Here is a 20,630-nt window from a genome sequence, read left to right on the forward strand (position 1 = left end):
GCTAATTCAATATTGTTTTTTAGTATTCAAGCCCGTAGCAAAATGGGGGTGGGGGTAGGGGGCAGTAAGTACAAATTCCCTCCCCCCAAAAAAAAAATTTAACTAAAAAAAAATGACCAAAACAAAGGTATTTAAAACTATTTCGGGACCGCTTAATTAGGCACTGCCCCCCCCCTCATACAATTTTCGTTCCTACGGGTCTGGTATTCACAAACTTTCATATATACTATATATATATATATATATATATATATATATATATATATATATATATATATATATATATATATATATATATATATATAATCTTTAACAAAGCTCAAAAAACACTCACGAAACTCGCAAAACAGTCACAATTTACACATTAAAATCTTTTTCAGTTTTTAAAAATGAAGTTTTAAATATAATTCTATTAAATTGATCTATAAGCTTTGATGGAATTAGTTCAAACTGTCTTTTAACAATTTATTGATCTTATCTTTTGGTACTTTTTATAATTTTAACGATTCATTTAATAGATCAACGTTACTTTATTAGTAAATAACGTTAGCGAATTAGTCGATTTTATACGCAACGATAATGATAACAACTATTGCCTAGCTTTATTTAAGCATGCATCTAAACCCTTCGCGTAAGCAACAAACAAGCATTCAAATAGACCTTTAATTAATTAAATTAATTGCTTCAACTTTAAAAAACTTTATTTAATGCATTAATTTGTCATTATGCTAAAAAAAATGTTATTGTTAATTCAGTTGAAAGCAAATGTTGTGCACCATGAAAGAATAATAACATTTTTTTTCGAATCATTAAAAAGTCTTACCGATGGGGTACTTATGTTTATCCGTATCAATCCCTGCATAAGTCACGCCATCAAACAATTCATTCATTATTTGACATAATGCCTCTAAAAGAAAGCAATAATTAACAATATACACGTGTTTGTAAAAAAATTACTTAGTTTAGTGATTGTTTATAAAATATTAATGATAGTGAATACAAAATTTAATTTTAGGAGGGAACTTTTTTTATTTTGAAAATTTCATGACACCACAATTAATTTAAAAAAAAAAAAAAAAACGACAACCTAATCCTAGCATTTTATTTATAGACTTTTTATTTATAGACTTGATATTGACATAAATTTCTGAGAATTTTTGCATTGCTAGCAAATTAGAGTTTGACTAAAAAACACACATACGTAAAAGGCAAGCATTTAAAAGTAAAGTCTATAAAAAATAAAATTAAACTTCAAATATTTGTTTAATCTAAGAATAAAACGCAAACAATCAACAGATCTTAAAAATAAGGACCACAGTTAATAAAGCAAGAAAAAAATCAAGACGTCAAATGACTTTGTTTTTTTATATACATAGATTACAATGCAGTAATTAATCAGGAAATATTGTTTTGATTTATTGTACAACAAAACATTATTAAGCTGTATAAAAATGTACTTAAGTCACAATTCCAATCTTCGAAAGTGTTTATAATGCTACATAGTCCTTACATTAACAAAAACAGTCTTTCTATTGATATAAATTATTTAATAAAAAACATTTAGTTGCAATTATGCTAATAATTTAGCTCTCCTAAACTAATGTTTTAATTAAACCAACTTTGAAATAGTTAAAAAAAATTCCCAATAAAAGATTTAAATATAAACAAGTATAAAACAGATAAGTATCATATAAACTGTATGGAAAGTGCTGAATACTTTTTAATGAAAACCGTGAAGTTAAAACTTCAGCAGGTTTTCTGCTTTTAAAAAGTAGTTGCAAACATACTCTACGTTGATAATGTAAGTTGTGGAAAATATAAAATATAAACAAGTATAAAACAGACAAATATCATATAAACTATATGGAAAGTGTTAATCTCTGAAAATATTTTAAATGTAAATTCTAAAATGTTTTATTTTTATTTTTTGAGATATTAAATCGTGCGCATAATTTCTTTTTTAAATGACTCAGGTTTAGCTTTAATATTTAGCTTCATAGTTAATGTATCATACATTGTAATAAAGGGCTTTATCGCTTTACGAAGATTAAAGATTTAAAAATAGAAACTAAGATTTTAAATTAATTTTAAGTTAAATTTCTAAGCAGTCATATGTTTAAATATTTATTAAACAAAGAAAACAAAAATTTTAAGATTAAAACCTGTTTTTCTAATTCAAGATAAATACATTTTCCGATTTATGTGTAAAGAGGACAACATTTGACACACAATTGGTTAGTTTCAAAAAATTTAATTAATTTCGGACGTTGATATTTTAAAATTAATTTCGATGCGCAAAACGTTATTATTAGTGCTATTAGAAAATTAGTTTTGAATCTGGTCTCTAAACTGATTTCAATTTTTAATCTTTTCATTTACTTAAAATTTCGTAGCTTACTTCCTTATTTTCAAATACTTTGGTTTCGCTTTTTTGAAATACTAAAACCAATAACTGTATTATAATTTGATAACTTTAAAATGTAATATCAGGTTGAAAATATTTTTACTTGTTTTTCCCTTATTTATAATTATGGTTTCATTATTAGAAGCTAGGAAAATGTTTATAATTTCACAAGAAAAGAAATTCTAGAACTAAACTAAAGTCTTATATATAATGCCGTACAATTTTTTCTTTATATAACCTGACTTTTTATTGAGGTCTTTAAGAATTCTGATAATAATTTGACGCAAACATAAAAGTTGTGTACAATACAAAATATACAGGTTGTTAAATGAGTTGAACAAATGAACAGATGCTGCAGACCAGAAATATTTATGTTTGTAAGACTACTTTATTAAGGCTAAACAAGACAAAAAAAAAAAAAAAAAAAAAAATCGACACGCACATTGGGTTGGGTAGCCGACCGATTGTTGACTTAACCTTGAAACCCGTTGACACGTGTTTTACGGTTTTTATTTTTTTTAAAAGAGTTAATTTCATATTTAATGTCACTGATATGCTATTACAATCTTCACAAAAAGTATGAAAACATTAAAAACACACTATCATTTTGGACCATTTTGGAAAAAATCAGCGATAAATAATTTAATAAATAATCAATAATTGTTTAAAATATAGAAAGATCCAAATGATAATCCCAAATGATAAATCCGGTTTATTTTTTGTAGTATCTAACCTTTTGCCGTGCTACTCATGAACATTTTAAAAAGAAGTCAAACCGTTACACCGAGAGCATAAGAAAGCAAAGTAGATATATTTTTTTAAAGTATTAAAACTTAAATTATACCTGCATTAATCATTCCATGCAATCCTCCTACAAACACTGTACGGGTTGAATCCAACCTTTGAGAAGCACTGCGTACAAAGTTGCTGTCTGATAATACCCAAGGAATAACTTGAATCTAAAAACATGGGTGCTTAAAATTTGTTAATGTTTCTAAGTAATTAAACTTTTAATCGATCTACTCGAGGTTGCAAATTATATAAATTTATAATAAAATATATATATGTATATATGTATATATATATATATATATATATATATATATATATATATATATATATATATATATATATATATATATATATATATATATATATATATATATATATATATATATATATATATATATATATATATATATATAACTTGATCACTAGATTAGTAATTACAAACTGCTCACTTCCTTGCTTCTCATTCTTCTGCTGGAAATTTTGTAATACCAATCTCCACCATTAGAAAAATCATGTGTACAATTTGTCATAAGAGCCTTTACTGATTTTTCGCATTCAAATAATAAGTACACATAACCTGGAAAAGAAAAATTTTAGTTTAATTTTGGAAAAGAAAAATTTTTAGTTTAGTTAATTTAGTAAACAAACAAAATATCTTTTAAGCATATTATAAAGCTTTTGTGAATTACCTTTTGGAGGATGTCTACTATGCTTTCCATCTTTGCCTGGCCATTCAATACTAACTGTACCGAAAGGACGGAATGTTTGTTGCAAACCAGCTAAACAGAAAGTTTTATTTAAAAAATAAAAAAAACAACAGCACAAAAATGTTAAATAAGTGTTTTAAATCAATCTGTTTAACGCAATTTAGTTTATATTCATTTTAGTATTTTTCAGAAATCTATCCTTAATCAAGTAAAATGATTGAAATAACCTTCTGTGATATCCCACGGGACTCCTCCTAAAAAAACTTTATTAGAATAAACAAGGTTTTTGTAAATTTTAGGAGGCAAGTGTCCGCTCCAAGTGTAAGAGACTTCATTTCGATCTAAATTAAAAGTTTCAATATTTATATAAATTATTATATAAAAATTTTAAATAAAAATCTTTATATTTAAAGAGCAAACTGTTTTAATTGAATAAAAAGTATAATTATGATAAGTAAATAATTTAAAGAACAACTACCTCTTTGCATATAATCTTGACTTTCAGCGCTTCCATTAAAAATAGAACGAGCTCCATTCCATCTAGGATCTTCTAATACATCTAATGAGCTGAAGTCTTTTGTATTAAACTGATCATCCACGTGGTGTTGACACTTGCTATTGCTTTTTAAGACGGAACTGTTACTGTTTACAGCACCTAATGCTTGTCGGATATTGTCTTGTTTCATTAAGGTCCTTCTATGAATTGTATCTTCTATCGACAATTGTTTCATGTTTTCAATAAAAGGAAAATCATCTTTGCAATAAAAGTTCAAATTTTGGTCAAAATTTTTTTGATTTTCGATTTTCAGTGCGTCGTTTTCATTGGCCAAATTATTAAAACCACAATTTTGATTTTTATTTATGCTTTTTTTTTCGCGTTGTTGCAAGTGATGAAGAAGAGCTTGTTTTTGATAATTATTTAAAGCAGAGAGTTTTTGTTTATATTTTTCTACTAACAATAATTGTTTATTCTGTTCCAAAGATAAATCTTGCTTAGCTGTTTCTTCAAATGTATTTTGGCAGGTAGAGTCACTCACTCTGGCCATGTTGTTATAAAAAAACTTCTTGTTAGACTCTGTTATTCGCGGCGATTGTGGTGGTGATGGATTTTTTGATGGCGTGATTTGAGCTCGATGAAAACTTTGCTACAAAAAATTAAAACCAAGTTTAATAACTTCACCTTAAAAAAATTATGTAATCAGTAACGTAAAATACTTGGATATTTGGGTGGGAGGGAGGGAGGCTGGGAGAAGCTTTATAGAAATTAAAAATTTAATGAATATAAACATTTTTTTTTAAATACATATGTAAAACTACTCCATCAAAGTGTAGATTTTTACATAAATCTCTATGATGGGTAAGCTATTAATATAGAAACGCATACAGTTATTGGCGTCAATTATATATTTATTATCAGTCGTAGAACAACATATGATTAACATTCGGCAAAAATGAGAGTCAAAAAAAATATTATGAGATTTTTTTATTTTTTATTTAACATAACTTTATTTAATGACAAAGTAACTTTTGAGTGCCAATAATTGCATGTATTACCTTATAATAATTATTTTTTACAAAAATTTGGTTAATTACTGTAATAATAAACTGTCCAATATTACGGTAAATTTTTTACTTTAGTTTATATTACGGCTATCATTTATGTTTAGTTTTGCAATGACATGAAATCAAAATATTTGAAAATAATGAATCAAATTTCTAAATTTTAAGTAAATGGAAAGGTTAGAAATTAAAATAAACTTAATCTATGTTATCAAAATGGCTTACTAAAGAAATTGGCGACGTTTGTTTTGACGAGTATCCACTGTCTTCATCTGAAGGACTTTGAGAACGTGAGAAATGTGGGGATGAAGAATTTACGTTTTCAAAGTACAAAGTAGCAATATCTTTAGAGTTGTCGTTTTTGATCTGACGAAAAGGAAACTCTGGTCTTTCACTCTGATTCATTTGCAAATACAAAGCAGAGCTCAAATTCCTATGAGGCTCGCAAAATGATTTAAGATAATTGAGTCGATTTTCTTGTAAGACGGAATCTCTTTTTCCGTCATCGACATACTTATTTTCGAAGTAACTTTTCGGCAAACCAGTTGACGCACGGCTCTCGTGGTGGCAAGAATAAAATGTAGAATCTTTAAAACAAATTTTAAGAAATTTCTTATTATTTTATTAAAACCATTTGTTATCTTAATAATAACTATTGTTTAAAACAATAATAAAAACAATTAAACAAATTTACTATAAATATATAGCACTAATAGTAAAAAAATCCTACTTGAAGAAGAAAAAAAACCATGTTCATCCCAATTCATCCTATTCAAGTCGTCTTCTGACTGGCAACTTTGTATTTGGCTCATAGTAATGTCTAGAAAAAAGGAGACAATCTAAAAAAAAACCAAGTTCGTAGTTTAACACGTTAAATTATTGTTCGAATGTTTTTTAAAACGTCCGTAATCTTATTTAAGTTCAAACATCATTAAATAACATAAACAATTCTATAATTATAGTACGCAAAAAAAACTTCAACGCAGACTCGAGTTAATCTTCGATTAGATTCCTAACATTTTGCAGAAAGAAAAAAAAGTCGTATTAATTACAATAATTTTGTATCGTTGCTTGTCGTAGCAAAATCAACTTTACGTAGGCATTTCGTAATTGATGTTTTATTAGCAAGGAGCTTAACTTAATGTTGATTGCATGCTTGCTTAGTCCTTATAATTTTTTTGTTAAAATAATCAATGACAGCATAGTTGAGTATTTTACAATATGCTTTACGGGAAAACATTCCATTAATCGCGGTTATCATTTACTTGCCATAAGGAAGCGATTATATTGTCTTAAAGTGTTTTGAATTTTAATCTATTCAACACTTCATAATAAAACAAATTCCCTATCTTGCTTCCTTCCCCCATAATAACGATATTAATATTTATATCTCACGCTATTATGTCGCGCATATTTGATTTTTTTTTACCTTAGTATGAACACACTCTAAAAATTAAATTTAATTAAAATGTTACTAGAGTTACATGATTCGTTTGATTTTAATTTTCAAGTACTTACATATTAGCGATTCGGAACAATAAACGTGAATTTTAGCGATTTAACAAAGATAAACCAAACTTTTAACAATAAACAGACATATATTTGCTTTATATATTATCATATGGCTATAAATATTTTAACCAAATAATCAGTAAGTGAAAGTGAATAGCAACAAGACTTTTAAGTGTTTATTAGAAATGAACAATTCCAAAAATTTGGTGATAGAGATTCAATGTTTATTTTTATATTTTTATTATACACTATTTCTTTAAAAATCGATAAAAAATAAATCAAAAACTTTCTTTAAAACTGCCCTTTAAATGTCTTTTTTTAAAAAAAAAAAAAAAAATTCAACAAACAAACAAAAAACGCAGAAAGCTACAACAACAAAAATAACAGCCCTAGCAATTTATTCGTAAAAACAACGATAAAAGACGGATTTGAATGAAAATGTCATTCATTAAAGTTTGTGTATGTCGTTTATTAATCTTAACTACTTAAAACCGCTTTTTAAAAAACAATTCATTATAAAATTTTTCATACCAGTATCTTCAATTAGTATTTGTTATCTCAAATATGAACTATATATTCTGTTTGCTTGAAGTCGACGGTTAGCAGATCACATTTAGTATATCCTCAAAAAAAAGGAGCGTGTAGAAAACATGCGGTCAGATGAAACTGTTTTTTTTAACACGCAAAGACGTGTACAAAGAACGTAAACACCTTTTGGTTTTATGACATTCTGCTTTATTAATTACGTCATAGTTTAGACCAGTCTCTTTGGTATTCTATGAAGTGAAAATTTGAAAAAATTTATATTGGATGTCCTTCCTTCAATTAATTGATAACTTCCTATATTATATGAAAAAGTAAAAAAAGAATGATAAACAATTATTTTAAATATTTTCCAAGTATAAAAGAAAAAGTTAATCCAAATCCAAAATTTTAAAACGAAAAAAAAACGATAAACGCTTCAAAACTAAAGCAAAAAAAACCGATTTTGAGTAAGCTAACGTTAATCCTGAAAATTCATTGCGTCAACAATCTACGTATATTTTAATGCTTTTTCTTAAACATTTTTTAAATATAGTATCATAATTTATATATATATATATATATATATATATATATATATATATATATATATATATATATATCGTATATATCACATCATTAATATTTTATATTAAATAACAAAGTTAAACAACATTTTAATAGTTTTATCAATACAGTTAAATATCACGAGTTTTTTGTTAATTCAGTTAAACATCACGAGTTTTTAAATTCACTTGTTTAGTCAACACAAATATTCAAGTTTTTGTGGGCAGTTTGACCACAAAAATGTTTTGAGGTTAGTAAAAAATGTTTTGATTAAAACACTGTTTCTAAAAATACTTTTCGTGCGTAACATCAGCACTTAACATCAACGGGAAAAGCCATTAATGTCGTCAAGGTCGCCAACTTTATTTTATAATTGTCATTATTTTGCCATATTTTAGATGTCATAATTTTCCATCAATTACTAAAAAAATTTAATTCAATTTTTTTAGTAATAGATGATTTAGTTTATCTATCACTAAAAAAATTTAATTCAATTTTTTTAATGATAGATAAATAACAAACTAAAAAAAAATCCATTATTTTACTTTATTGTTTTGAGCAACAATATATTCTAACCCTTAAAATAGATGTTGGCAATATCTAAAGCAATTTTTTAAAATGATGGTCTTTGTAGCACATCTATAAGGAATACACTGGTATTTAGATTTTGGCTTTTAAAAAAAAGAAACATACTTTTATAATATAAAGAGCTGATTTTTTATTTTTGACTATTATTAAATTTAATATTTCAATGGGCTTCATGATAAGTTCGTATGATCTTATACAAGGTAAATAAAAAAAAAAAGAAAATGCGGCGCAGTGGTTCGTGTGTTACCTTCAGATCAAGATGTAAGTTCCAATGCTATGCGACATCGGTAAAGATAGTGGCACTTTACTCCTCGCGGTGCACTTTGACAAGACTGTTAGGTCTTTTTAGAGCAACTTAATACTTACAGAGTTATACTTAAATATAAGTTTTTTTATTTCGAAATTTGAGTTTTTTTATGCTGAAATATAAAATTTTTTATTCCGAAATAAAGTTTTATGCCGAAATATAATTTAACTTATGTAGCATAATATTTTAAAATAATATATAAGATAATAAATATCGGAACTATCAATAATACAGAAGCTCTTTGAGATTCAATATATACAAGAATGTATTAAACTATTTAATTATTAGTTATGAACCAAAATTTTTTTTATTTAAAGCTAAAAAAGTATTTAAATGACACACTTTTATTAATCAAATAATTGGCTGTCTAGAAATAGCGCATAGAAGAAGTCTCGCAGCTCTTTCATATATTGGGATGAAGTTCCCCGTTCGATTAGCTACTAACAGTGTAGCCCTGGTTTGTCTTTAGTGTTAGAAAGAGGTCTTACTGCCTTATAATTTGTTTTTAATTCGCTAAAATATTCTTCAATCAGATCAAGCTGTGGCGTGTAAAGTATAACAAGTTTGTTGCAAATACTATTTTCTTTTTATATTTGTATAACATCAAGCCTGCAGTTAGCCATGATAAGAAAGTTATCAGGATGTTCGCGTATTAAATGTAAAGTATTTTTTAAACTTTTCAAAATAAAGACCAAAAATTTTGATCCACTATATGCACCTTCAATTAAATCATATGCAATTATGCCATTCATTGATTAATAAGCCATTAAACTATATATTTTTTTCTTTTTTTTGCCGGTGTCATAGCATATGAGCTTTAATTTACGGGTGCATATACATAACAATGACTGATTGGAAGATTAAATCCGGTTTCGTCTAAGAATACATGTCTAGAAATTGAAATATACTCAACATTACTTGCATATGCCTGTCTTAAATCTAGCATTTTTGGCAAACCCAACGGGCACGGGGACGTTCAAAAAACGTTTAGACAGAACGTCTAGGACGCGTTCTAAACTGATTTTAGATCATACGATCATACGCTCCTTTAAGAACGTTCGAAAGACATTATAAAATGACTTAAATTAGAGTTTTCGTTTAATTACAGTTATACAAAATTGTTCTAGAAAAGACGTCTTTTAATCGTTCAAAAAAAGTTCTGAATAATGAACACCTAAGCTTATGTTATGATTATGTAACTTATATATGTTTTATAATCATAACAGAAACGGCAACCCGCGTGTCTTATTAATTAAAACAATTAAAACACAAAATTAAAAGTATACACAAGATTAAAACATATTACAAATTACAGATCTAAAAAATGTCATAAAAACTGTCATCGTGGTTTAGTTTTCATGGTCACCGACGTCATTTCTATCCGGCGCTCTTTTCAGAATATCTGCAACACATTTTTCTAGTTCATTCTTAATATACTTGGGCATGATCTCTGCTAAATCAAAAAAATATATATAAGTAAGATTCACAGAACATGCAATAAAAAATAAAAGAAAGATTTAATCAAGTTAGGTTTTACATATGTGAAGGCTAACTGAACTTTTATTATTAGGGGAGAGTGGGGTAATAGCGAACGCGGAGTAACTCCAAACATGGTCAAAACGTCATGATAGAAAAAGATGATTAACAATTTCTTTTTGCCTGTTGAGAGAGGGTCCCATACTCAGTTCCAGATGTGCAGTAGTGTAGTGAATCTGCGTTCGTTTTTCCCAATAAACTGATTCTATATTTTTCTGATAATTTCATGTACATTTTTCCTTGAAAAAGCTTCCTGTTGTAGCTACTATGGATATAAAACCATTCCTTTTGTCACGTTTAATTTTAGCAGATAAATTGTTAGATACATAGTTTCATTTAATAGAGTGAAAACCAGATTATGTTTAAGAAAGAAACATTCCACAATTATTACTACACCTTTTCAAGATATAATTGAGAACTTGAAAGTTGTTATTAAGAAAAGTAAGATGTAATTGAGAAATACAACATGTAACTTAGAAGTCGCAGTATGTAATTAAGAAACACAACATGTAATTAAGAAATTTTAAAATGTAATTGAGAAATCCAACTTGTAAATAAGAAATCGCAATATGTAATTTGAAAAACAAAAGTTGTAATTAAGAAATTGTAATATGTAAATGAGAATACATTATTTGTAATTGCGTATTCAATGTAAGCTTAAAGGTCGTTATAAAAGATCTTCTTGGACATGCATTTTAATAAGTTAATAATATCAAATTTAGTATTTATATTCACCAGCAATACAGTAATACAGTGATGGAATTGAAAGATCGTTGCTTTATTTGTTAATACACTATGAATAGAAAGTCTGTTATTAAATTGAATCCGTGCAAGCATTTATTTCATCCAATTTGTATACAACCACTTCTGGAACAACCAGAACCTACTTGTCCAGTTTGTAGACATGAAATACATACAACTGAACAAGTTGAAAGAAAACATTATGTTTTACCTTTATCGAATGATAGAAGAAGAGTAATTGAATGTGCTGAACGAAACGACGGTTGGATGACTCTGGTGCAAACTTTAGGTGTCAAATATAAGACAGCATACAATTGGGTCCGCAACGAAAATTTAAATTTTATTGGAAGAGGTGGTTTTAAACCAAAATAATTAACCGATGATAAAATCAAAGAAACAAAAACACAGATTGAATGTGACTCTCAGTTGACATTGGTGGCCATTAAAACAAGGATATTAAGACAATTTAATATTAGCGTCAGCACAACCACAATTGCCAATTACCTCGAAGGCAGACTATTTTCATTTAAAAAAGTGCACAAGGAGCCTACTGCAATGAATAGTAATGAAAACAAACCAAAAAGAGCTGAATATGCTAAGAACATTAAAGAACACATCACAAATGGTCATCAGATAGTTTGGTTGGATGAAACAAATTTTAATCTTTTTTGTAGAAAAACGCAAGGACGTGCCAAACAGGGGAAAAGAACAATAATGACAATACCTTCTTCAAAAGGTGCAAACATACATTTGTTTGGAGATATATCAACAACAAATGTCGTCGTGATGGAAACTCGTAGAGGATCATTTAAAGCAGATTCTTGTAACAATTGGATGTTGGCTTTGTTTAATCAGTGGGTTACATCCGGAAATCGCTTAGAGGATTTGGTCGTCGTGACAGACAATGCTCCATGTCACGCTTGTTTGGAAAGGGTGTTTGAAAATTCACCGGCTCAGTTGTTACGATTAGGACCCTACAGCCCAATATTAAACCCAGTGGATAGTATCTGATCCAAAATAAAAATAAACGTTAAAAATGTTTGCATTTTTGACGTTTGCAGTATTTAAAATGAATTGTTACTGCGGCAAAAAATACAATAATGGGAGGTGATTGTACACGCGCTGTACAACATACGACCACGCATTGTGCAATGATTTTAAATATGGAAGACGTTCAAGTTGGTGAATAACTGAGTATTGCAATGATTTTTAATGACGTTTAAATTTAAATTTTAAATTTTTATATAAATAAATTATTTGTGTTTTATTTATTATTCATGTGAAATCTCTGTTAAATTTTTCACAAATAAAAATAAAAGAAAGTTTTAATTGACACCCAATAGGATTTTTCCAGTTACCACCTAAACCTCAAATGCCTTTTTCATGAATTTTTATATTTTATTGATATTATATTATTATTCCCAGCCTTAAATTACAAAGTATATTAGGACAACAAAATTCAAAATACAAAGAACTTTGTATTCTTTATACTTTTCTCAATTACAACTTTTATCTTCTCAATTACATCTTACGATTTCTTATTTACAACTTTTATGTTCTAAATTACATCTTACGTTTCCTAATTATAGCTTTCATGTTCTAAATTACATCTTACGTTTCTTAATTACAACTTTCTAGTTCTCAATTACATCTCAATTACATGAAAAGGTGTAGTTCGTCAATGAGAAATATTTTAGAGCAAAAGAAAAGTAAGAAGGAAGAAGTAAAAAATACTTTTGGTAAAAGTAAAAAGAGAATGAAGAGCTTTTACCTATTAGAGGCTGATTATCATCATGTAAAGAAAAAAATGAGAGCCAGAGGTGATACAGAACTTTTTTGTTTAATTTGCGAAAAAAGTATAAAGATTCACCCACAGAAGACTGGAATATGTGTCATAAATGCCAGTCCTGTTTGCATAAAAGTGCACAATTGTAGAAAGCACGTCTTGGGGTTTTGTTTGTGATTTTTGTTTGAAATTTTTTAAAACTTTAATAATTAAATAATTAAATATTAATTTTAAAAGAGTGTTGTTGTATTAAGTCGCGATGAAAAGTTTCATGATCTGCTCATGGAAGACTAGATTATGAGTTACAACTGTTAGGCCTGGTGGAGGTGAGCATATCCTGAGGTTTTGTCAGTGATTTCTGCACTTAGTTACAACAATTAGCTTTTTATTTGTTATTAAACAACAACGTTTGTGATTACCCCTAGGTGTGTTCGGAATGACTCTAAGTGCGTAGGGTAATTCCGAACACCAATGGTTTTGTTTTTGCCCTAAATTTTTATTTTATAAAAAGATGTATAAAAATTGCTTTTGGGGGTTTGTGACTGAATAGTTAGACTAAATGATAAGCAATAAATATGATCAATTATGTATAACTGGTGTCTTTAATTTGCATTCCGCTTAGGTGTTCATCAATACCCCACTCTCCCCCATGCAATAAGTAATTATATATTAACAAAAAAAAAAAAACTTATATATGTATAATATAATAGTTTGATTTTAACAGTGAAATCAATAAATCAATTAATTTTATAGTCAGTTTTTTAAAATTAAAAAAACCCAATCTTATTATTTGAAGATCATATTTAAGGATCATCAAATTTTTGAGCTTTTTGCATCATCTATATATTGAAATCTATTATCTATTTAAATGTTAGACTAATTGAAAATTTTTTGTCGTAAAATTAGGCGAAGAAAATGTCAACTTATTGATGTGCAACTATTAGAAGTTCAGTTTTTTTTGCTTTTTTAAAATCAATTTACATGGTCTCAGCGCGTTTTACAAATGGATTCCTCATATACCAACAATAATCATTATCAGTTTTGTTTATGAAATTCGATATCTTTGCAATTCCATTCAAATTTTAAACTATTTTAAAATATTGAATCCATTACTTAATATAATTCTTGAGTTTGAAAGTTTTAAAAATTGTTAATCATAATCATAATATCTTGAGTCTGAAAGTTTTAAAAGTTTTTAGTTCTTAATCATCATATGAGCAGCCGTGACGCAGTGGTAGCGTACTTGCCTCAGAAACGTAAGATTTGTGGTTCAAACCCCACCTCTAAGCAAACTTTGTAATATCGGTTGGGAAGGAGGGGTGAACTTCCTATTAAATGCTCTTTGTTAAGTCCATAAGGACTTCTTTGGCACCTAAAAAAAATAAATATATAATAATCTAAAAAGCGCGCAACTGCTACAAAAAAAAACTCCGATAACATAATCAAAAAATCATCAGGCTCTTCATTAAACTGACGTTTGTTGGACCTTGTAAAGACTCAGTTATTCATAAAAAATATGATCGCGCAGAGCTTAGATTTAAAATTGAAGATGAAAAATCATTTGAAACACCTTCTGGATCTGGCTTCATCAATTTGTACTTGGTGTTTATTCAAGGGCAATATCTGTCACCACACCCGACCACTTTATCTAAAAATTTGGTTGATTTTGTCGATGATCTATATCACAGCTTCCTACAAAGTATATAACAGCAGTTTATCTCCAAACCTAGCATACATTTGATCACTTTAATACCGACAATTACTCTCATTGTTTTTACTTGTCACTATATTTGATCCTCGTTGATTTTAGAACCATGCGGTTTATCAGTTGTAAATGTGGGAATAATAAATGCATGTAACAAAGCTATTTCCACAGAGGAAATTATAAGAAACGTGCTGTCGAAATTTGACTTGACTTCAGATAATATTTTACGAGCTACAACGAACACTACCCCTAGTATGTCGTGCGCACTTAAACTTCTTTTTTTTTTTCATATACATATTGTATTATATACATATATACATATGTACATATGTATTTTGTTGTACATACAATAATATAAAAAAACTATTCGATAAAAAAAAGAATATGTATATATATTTATATAAAAAGACAAGGGCTCAAAGAAGATACGGATGACCAGAGTCGCCACAATCTTTTTATAGAGCTCCTATGTGAGCTTTAACAAGTGCAAAGAAAATAAATTTATTATAATAAAATGAAAAAAAAAGAAAAAAAGAAAAAAAACTTCGTTAAAATCTTTAAAAAAATAACAAAGCTCCGTAAAGAAAAAATAAATAAAAAATAAATTAAAATAGACAACAAGAGGAATGAATTCCTTTGAATATATCAAATAGTTAGATTAAAAAACGATGGTGTATATTAAAAAAACGATAGTGTATATGTTAAGTTTCTGAGCTGTCATTTGATGTTAAAATTTCTTTTTTATATAAAACATAAACGAATTTACTGTTTTCACCATATTGATGTGGCTATTTTTAAAACTGCTCCATATCTTAGGCCCTCGATATGTTATACTATATTCTTCTTTATACTATATTATATAGTTTACAAGGCAGTGTGTATGTGGGCCTCTCGTTTGATCTCAGAGAATAGTTATTGTTTTGATTTATCTTAAATTTTGTTTCAAAGTTTTTTGGTGTGATATTTTTTAAATGATAATCAGGCCCGTAGGAACAAAAATTATATGGGGGGGGGGGGGGGGGGCAGTACTACCCCGAAATAGTTTTAAGGACCTTTTTTTTTTAGTCATTATTTCATTCAGTTTCTTCAAAATTATTTATTTAAAAAATTATGGGGGGACAAATGTCCTGATGCCCCCCCCCCCCCTCCGTTGCTACGGGTCTGGATAATGCATAAAGATGTGTTAAAATATATTTGTCTCGTATGCATTCATCATCTTAATTTCCCTCATTAATGGCTTTGCATGCTCAAGTTTGTTTTTTCCGTATTTAATTCTGTAAGCAAGTTTTTGTACACTAAATATCTTTTTAAGTTTAGAAGGTTGTGTGCTTGCCCACGCAATGTTACCATAATTGATATAGCTATGAATTAGGCTGAAGTACATTAATTTAAGACTTTGAGTATTAATTAAAGGAATAATTCTATACATTATACCAATAGTTTTTTTAATTTTTGATTCAATGTATTTTATGTGGGAAAGCCAAGATAAGTTTTCATCTACATAGACTCCTAGGTACTTTAAACATTCTTGTTTTTTAATTTGTTTACTATTTATAGAAAGAAATTTACGTGGCAGGTTTTCTTGGAGTCAATTGGCTAGGCTGCTCTGCTCATAAGCCTCCAATGGATGTGGAAACACGTTTTAACAGCACTTCTAACTAATTTAGATGAATTTATAAAATGATGGTTCTTTAGAACTAGCTCTAGTTGAGTACAAACAGAAAAAAAAACTGTATGAAAGTGACTAACTGAAACGCAAGAAAAATTATTAACAATTGTTACTTCTATTTTAAATGCATTATACGCAACCGCTATTATTCTAAGTGCAGAAAAAAGCGTGAGCGTTAATTTAGTTTATCTGTGCATTACAAATGAAAAATTGCCATTGCTTAATGAATAAAAGAGCAATAAGTATATTTTTTGATCATCTTACTACCCAGTTGAAAATCAGGTTTGAATTTAGTGAAGGCGATTTTTTTATCGATACTTTCTTAGACCCTCAATTTAAATCAGCAATGTTTACTTTGGCAAAAATACAAATTGTGAAATCTTACTTTATGGTATCTAAAAAAAAGGAAGATTTAAGTATTTATGTATCCTAATGAAATTCGACTCGATAGAACAAATTTCTCATCTAAAACAAATGGAAATTTAGACAAAATGTTTGAACAAGTTTCTAGAAATTATAGCCTACCAGAAAAAAGAACCTTAGATCAGATCAGATCATTAAATTTTGAAAATAATGCGAACACTTACGAGAAAACTTTGGGACGTTCAGATTGTCCTATAATCAAGTTGCACTTGATCTTCTTGCTGTACAAGCTTTTTTTTATTTCTTTTTTAATTTTATTTAGTTGCCCCAGAAAGTCTTTACGGTTCTATCACAGAGCAACGCGGATGAACATTTAATTGGAAGTTTACGCATCTCTCTCCTTACCAATGTCGCAAAACTTGCCCAGAGGTGGGGTTTTAGCCACGGACCCTTTGATTCTGAGGCAAGCGTGCTACCACTGCACCATGGATGCTCATTTGTAGCTTACAAGCTACAAATTTTTTATCAGAAAGAGTTAGTCCTGTGTGGGAAAGAGTAATCGATAGTAAACGCAATAGCCTTTCTGAGCAAAACGCGGAAAGGCTAATGTGGGCTAAAAGTAACAAAAAGAGCTCATTCAAATAACATTCTAATTGTGTAATTTTATAATAGAGAGATATATAAAGATAAAAATTTGGATTTCCTTAAAATAGTGATTCGATTCGAGATTCAAAACTATATATATATAATATATATATATATATATATATATATATATATATATATATATATATATATATATATATATATATATATATATAAACTAATTTAAAACATCAGATAATACGAATTCTCTCAATACTAAATAATTTATTTAAAATTTTCGCCGGATTATAGGCACCGGCATCATCAGCATATAAAATAATATAATTACAAAAATTGTGACAGTTAAATAACAACAAAATTTTTTTAAACTTTGACGTCAACTTTATAATGGCTTCTTTTACGTAAGTATGAAAAAAATGAAGTCCAAAAATTCGTTTTGACATATTGTCCATTGTCCAAATTCATACCACCGTACATTGGAGAACATTGATGTTTTTGTGTCTCCAAGGCTTCATGGACTTTTCTTTCAAATTTTTTATCCTCAACTTTAAGTGTTTCTGCCCTATCCCATTCAACATCATCATCGCAATTTACTTTATGCAAAGGTAATGCAGACTGGTTTAACTTGCCTTCAGTCAAAAAATTTTGGTGTTGTTGAACCCTTGTTCTTATTTGAAGTTTCGATTCACCGACACTTTGGAGCATTTGCACTTAATTAAATAGGTTCCAGGTTGGCTGTTGCGTGGTAATTTTGATTTATTTCAAGACGTTAATAGCGTTTTTAGGTTAGCATTTGACTTAAAAACAGTTCTGTAACCAGCTTTTCTGAATATTCTTCTAAGTCTGGGAGATATTATTGGCATCCATGGTAAAGAAATTGTAGGAAGGTTATTAGAGTTTGATAGAGTTTCATTTTTATTTGCCAAACGTTTTTTTCGAACGTGATAAGAAATATCTTTAAGCATTTTTTCATCGTACCCATTTTCAGTAAACCCTTGAACTAAAAAATTTTATCTCATCTTTTAAATGGTTTTCGCTGCATATTGAGTATGCTCTGTGTATATATCCGCTAAATATTGCCTTTAAAATTTTGGGATCATGATTAGAATGAGGTTTGATTTGGATATTGGTTATAGTATCTTTCCTGTAAACCTTGAACTCATATTTTCCATGTGTATTATTAATAACAGTTATATCCAAAAAGTTAAGTATCTTATTTTTGTTTTCAACTTCAATAGTATATTTTAAAGAAGGTTGTTGTCTATTAAGGATTGTTTGGAACTGTTCCGCTTGCTTTAAGTTATAAAATCTAGCGTGGCTATCATCTACATATCTATAAAAGGATTTAATATCAATTGAAGGAATCATTGTCATTGCCATTTTTATTGTCTTTTCCTCGTGGTATTGTAAAAAAGATTCAGCTAAAACAACCATAAAAGTCAATCCAATTGGGCCTGAATTCTCCAACTCATGAATCTCACAGTCCCACAAGAAATAACAACGAAACAAACAAAGTTCAATTAGTTGTTTTGTTTCAGTTAAAGTAAGCTTAGTTGAGTTTTTGTAAGAAACGCTTTTATTTATTTGATCCAAAAGTACTAAAGTTGCTTCTTTTAATGGTATTGATGGGTATAAGTTCACAATATCAAAGGATACCTGTATTTCATCTCTGTCAATTAACCACGACTTAATTAGAATTAACTTTTTTCTATTTGTGAGTAACTTATTTAAATTTCATAAAAATTTTTAATGTACATTAAACTGTCTTTGCATTTTTTCTAAGTTCATTTTCATTATTTCAATATTTTAAAGTCATTTTGTTATTATATCAACTATTATTTTTGCTTACTTAAAAGTAATCTATGTTTACTTAAAAGTTTTTATTATATTATTTTGGCCAACATAAAAATGTGCGGCTCAATCGGATAGAGCATCGAGTTGGTTCTGTAAACCTTTGATTTAAAACCTGTTTTAGCATTTTTTTAAAAGATAAAATGTTTTTTAAAATAACATTTTTATTAGCTTATCTTCTTATTCTTTTATGGCATTATCTACTCAAAACAAATATTATTTTGATAATTAAAGCATGCTAAAGAAATGTGTTACAGCAGATGCTTCATAACACCTAAAATATTTTAACCAAATAAAATATTGGGTGCCAAAAATTTACAGTAATTGACTTCAATTGATATTTTAGATTGTTTACGTTCAAAAAGTCTAAAGGTCCGCAGAAAAATATGATTTTTAACTTTTCTAATTAAAAAATGTTGTTTTCAAAAAAATTTAAAAAATATATTTTCATATAATATTTTATATAACAGGGGTGTTTCTCAGTCACCCTGCTGAATTCTGAAATTTTATGTCTTACTTGAGTCGTCCATTATGATAATACGTAGTCTGGTAATAAGTTTAGTATTAAACAGTAAATGTTTATTAACTAGTTAATAAACACTTACTGTAAATAAGAAACTGTCTGGTTGTCCTGTCGGGCTACCAAAAGGCATTTTTTTCATAATTTTAGTCGCGCTTTGAGAAAAAAGTACATGAAGATCATGAAGGTACACCCCTGTATACTATCTTGTTCTCAGAATTAGAATTACACATCTTTATTTATTTTGTTATCCTGTCAATCCTTCTAATTTATTTTCTTACTTCACTGAAGCGAGCTCATCCTCTGATGCAAATTTTTTATTACTTTTCAAAATATTTAATAATTAAATAAGTTAAATATAATTTTGTATCGTTAAGTAATTTCAGAAAATACAAACAAGTCAAACAAAATTACCTGTTAATTTATATGTTGCAGTACATTGTACAATACAATAAAAATACAATACACAGCATAAAAATTACTTTAGAAAAAAAATAAAGAAGCTACTCACTAATAACAAAAGATTATTACTTTTTGTTGTAAATAGCCAATGCATATCCAAAACTAATTGCTGTATTTCCTGATTACGGAAATATTTGTACAGCTTTTACAAATTTATGTGTCAAGAAACCAAAAATCAATTATGTCTATTGATTTTAAATTTATTGACACAACCAACTGTATATAAACGTACAAATAAAGCATATGATCAATATCTAAAAAGAATATATATATATATATATATATATATATATATATATATATATATATATATATATATATATATATATATATAAACACATATATACCATAACCTTTGTACAAATTTTTTTAAATTTGTGTGTCAACGAATCAACAATCAATTAACAAATGTCAATTGATTTTGTATCTATT

The 20,630-nt window shown here is 27.8% G+C and overlaps 1 protein-coding gene and 1 long non-coding RNA gene across 4 annotated transcripts in view; both read right to left on the reverse strand.

The window, feature by feature from the left end:
* LOC101241841 (uncharacterized) overlaps positions 1–7,818 on the reverse strand; it is a 15,303-nt gene extending 7,485 nt beyond the window's left edge. The window contains exons 1-9 of one of the 3 annotated variants that reach the window (XM_065812406.1): positions 7,507–7,818; positions 6,194–6,283; positions 5,689–6,050; positions 4,382–5,048; positions 4,131–4,244; positions 3,886–3,975; positions 3,646–3,773; positions 3,249–3,363; positions 824–907 (exon numbers count right to left, since the gene is read on the reverse strand). In XM_065812406.1, coding sequence (XP_065668478.1) covers positions 824–907; positions 3,249–3,363; positions 3,646–3,773; positions 3,886–3,975; positions 4,131–4,244; positions 4,382–5,048; positions 5,689–6,050; positions 6,194–6,275 — 1,642 coding nt within the window. In that variant the 5' untranslated portion in view covers positions 6,276–6,283; positions 7,507–7,818. Of the gene's footprint in view, positions 1–823; positions 908–3,248; positions 3,364–3,645; positions 3,774–3,885; positions 3,976–4,130; positions 4,245–4,381; positions 5,049–5,688; positions 6,051–6,193; positions 6,303–6,515; positions 6,668–7,506 lie in introns of those variants that run through there. The other 2 variants (XM_065812408.1, XM_065812407.1) reach the window with 2 other exon arrangements.
* A 2,402-nt stretch (positions 7,819–10,220) lies between these two features.
* On the reverse strand, positions 10,221–20,241 carry LOC136087676 (uncharacterized). Its single transcript, XR_010641979.1, has 2 exons — positions 20,151–20,241; positions 10,221–10,409 (listed from the first exon to the last, which is right to left on the reverse strand). It is a non-coding gene; the product is annotated as an uncharacterized LOC136087676 (long non-coding RNA).
* Between the last annotated feature and the right edge of the window lie 389 nt (positions 20,242–20,630).

Source organism: Hydra vulgaris, chromosome 12, assembly GCF_038396675.1.
Source record: "Hydra vulgaris chromosome 12, alternate assembly HydraT2T_AEP".
Taxonomy (NCBI): domain Eukaryota; kingdom Metazoa; phylum Cnidaria; class Hydrozoa; order Anthoathecata; family Hydridae; genus Hydra; species Hydra vulgaris.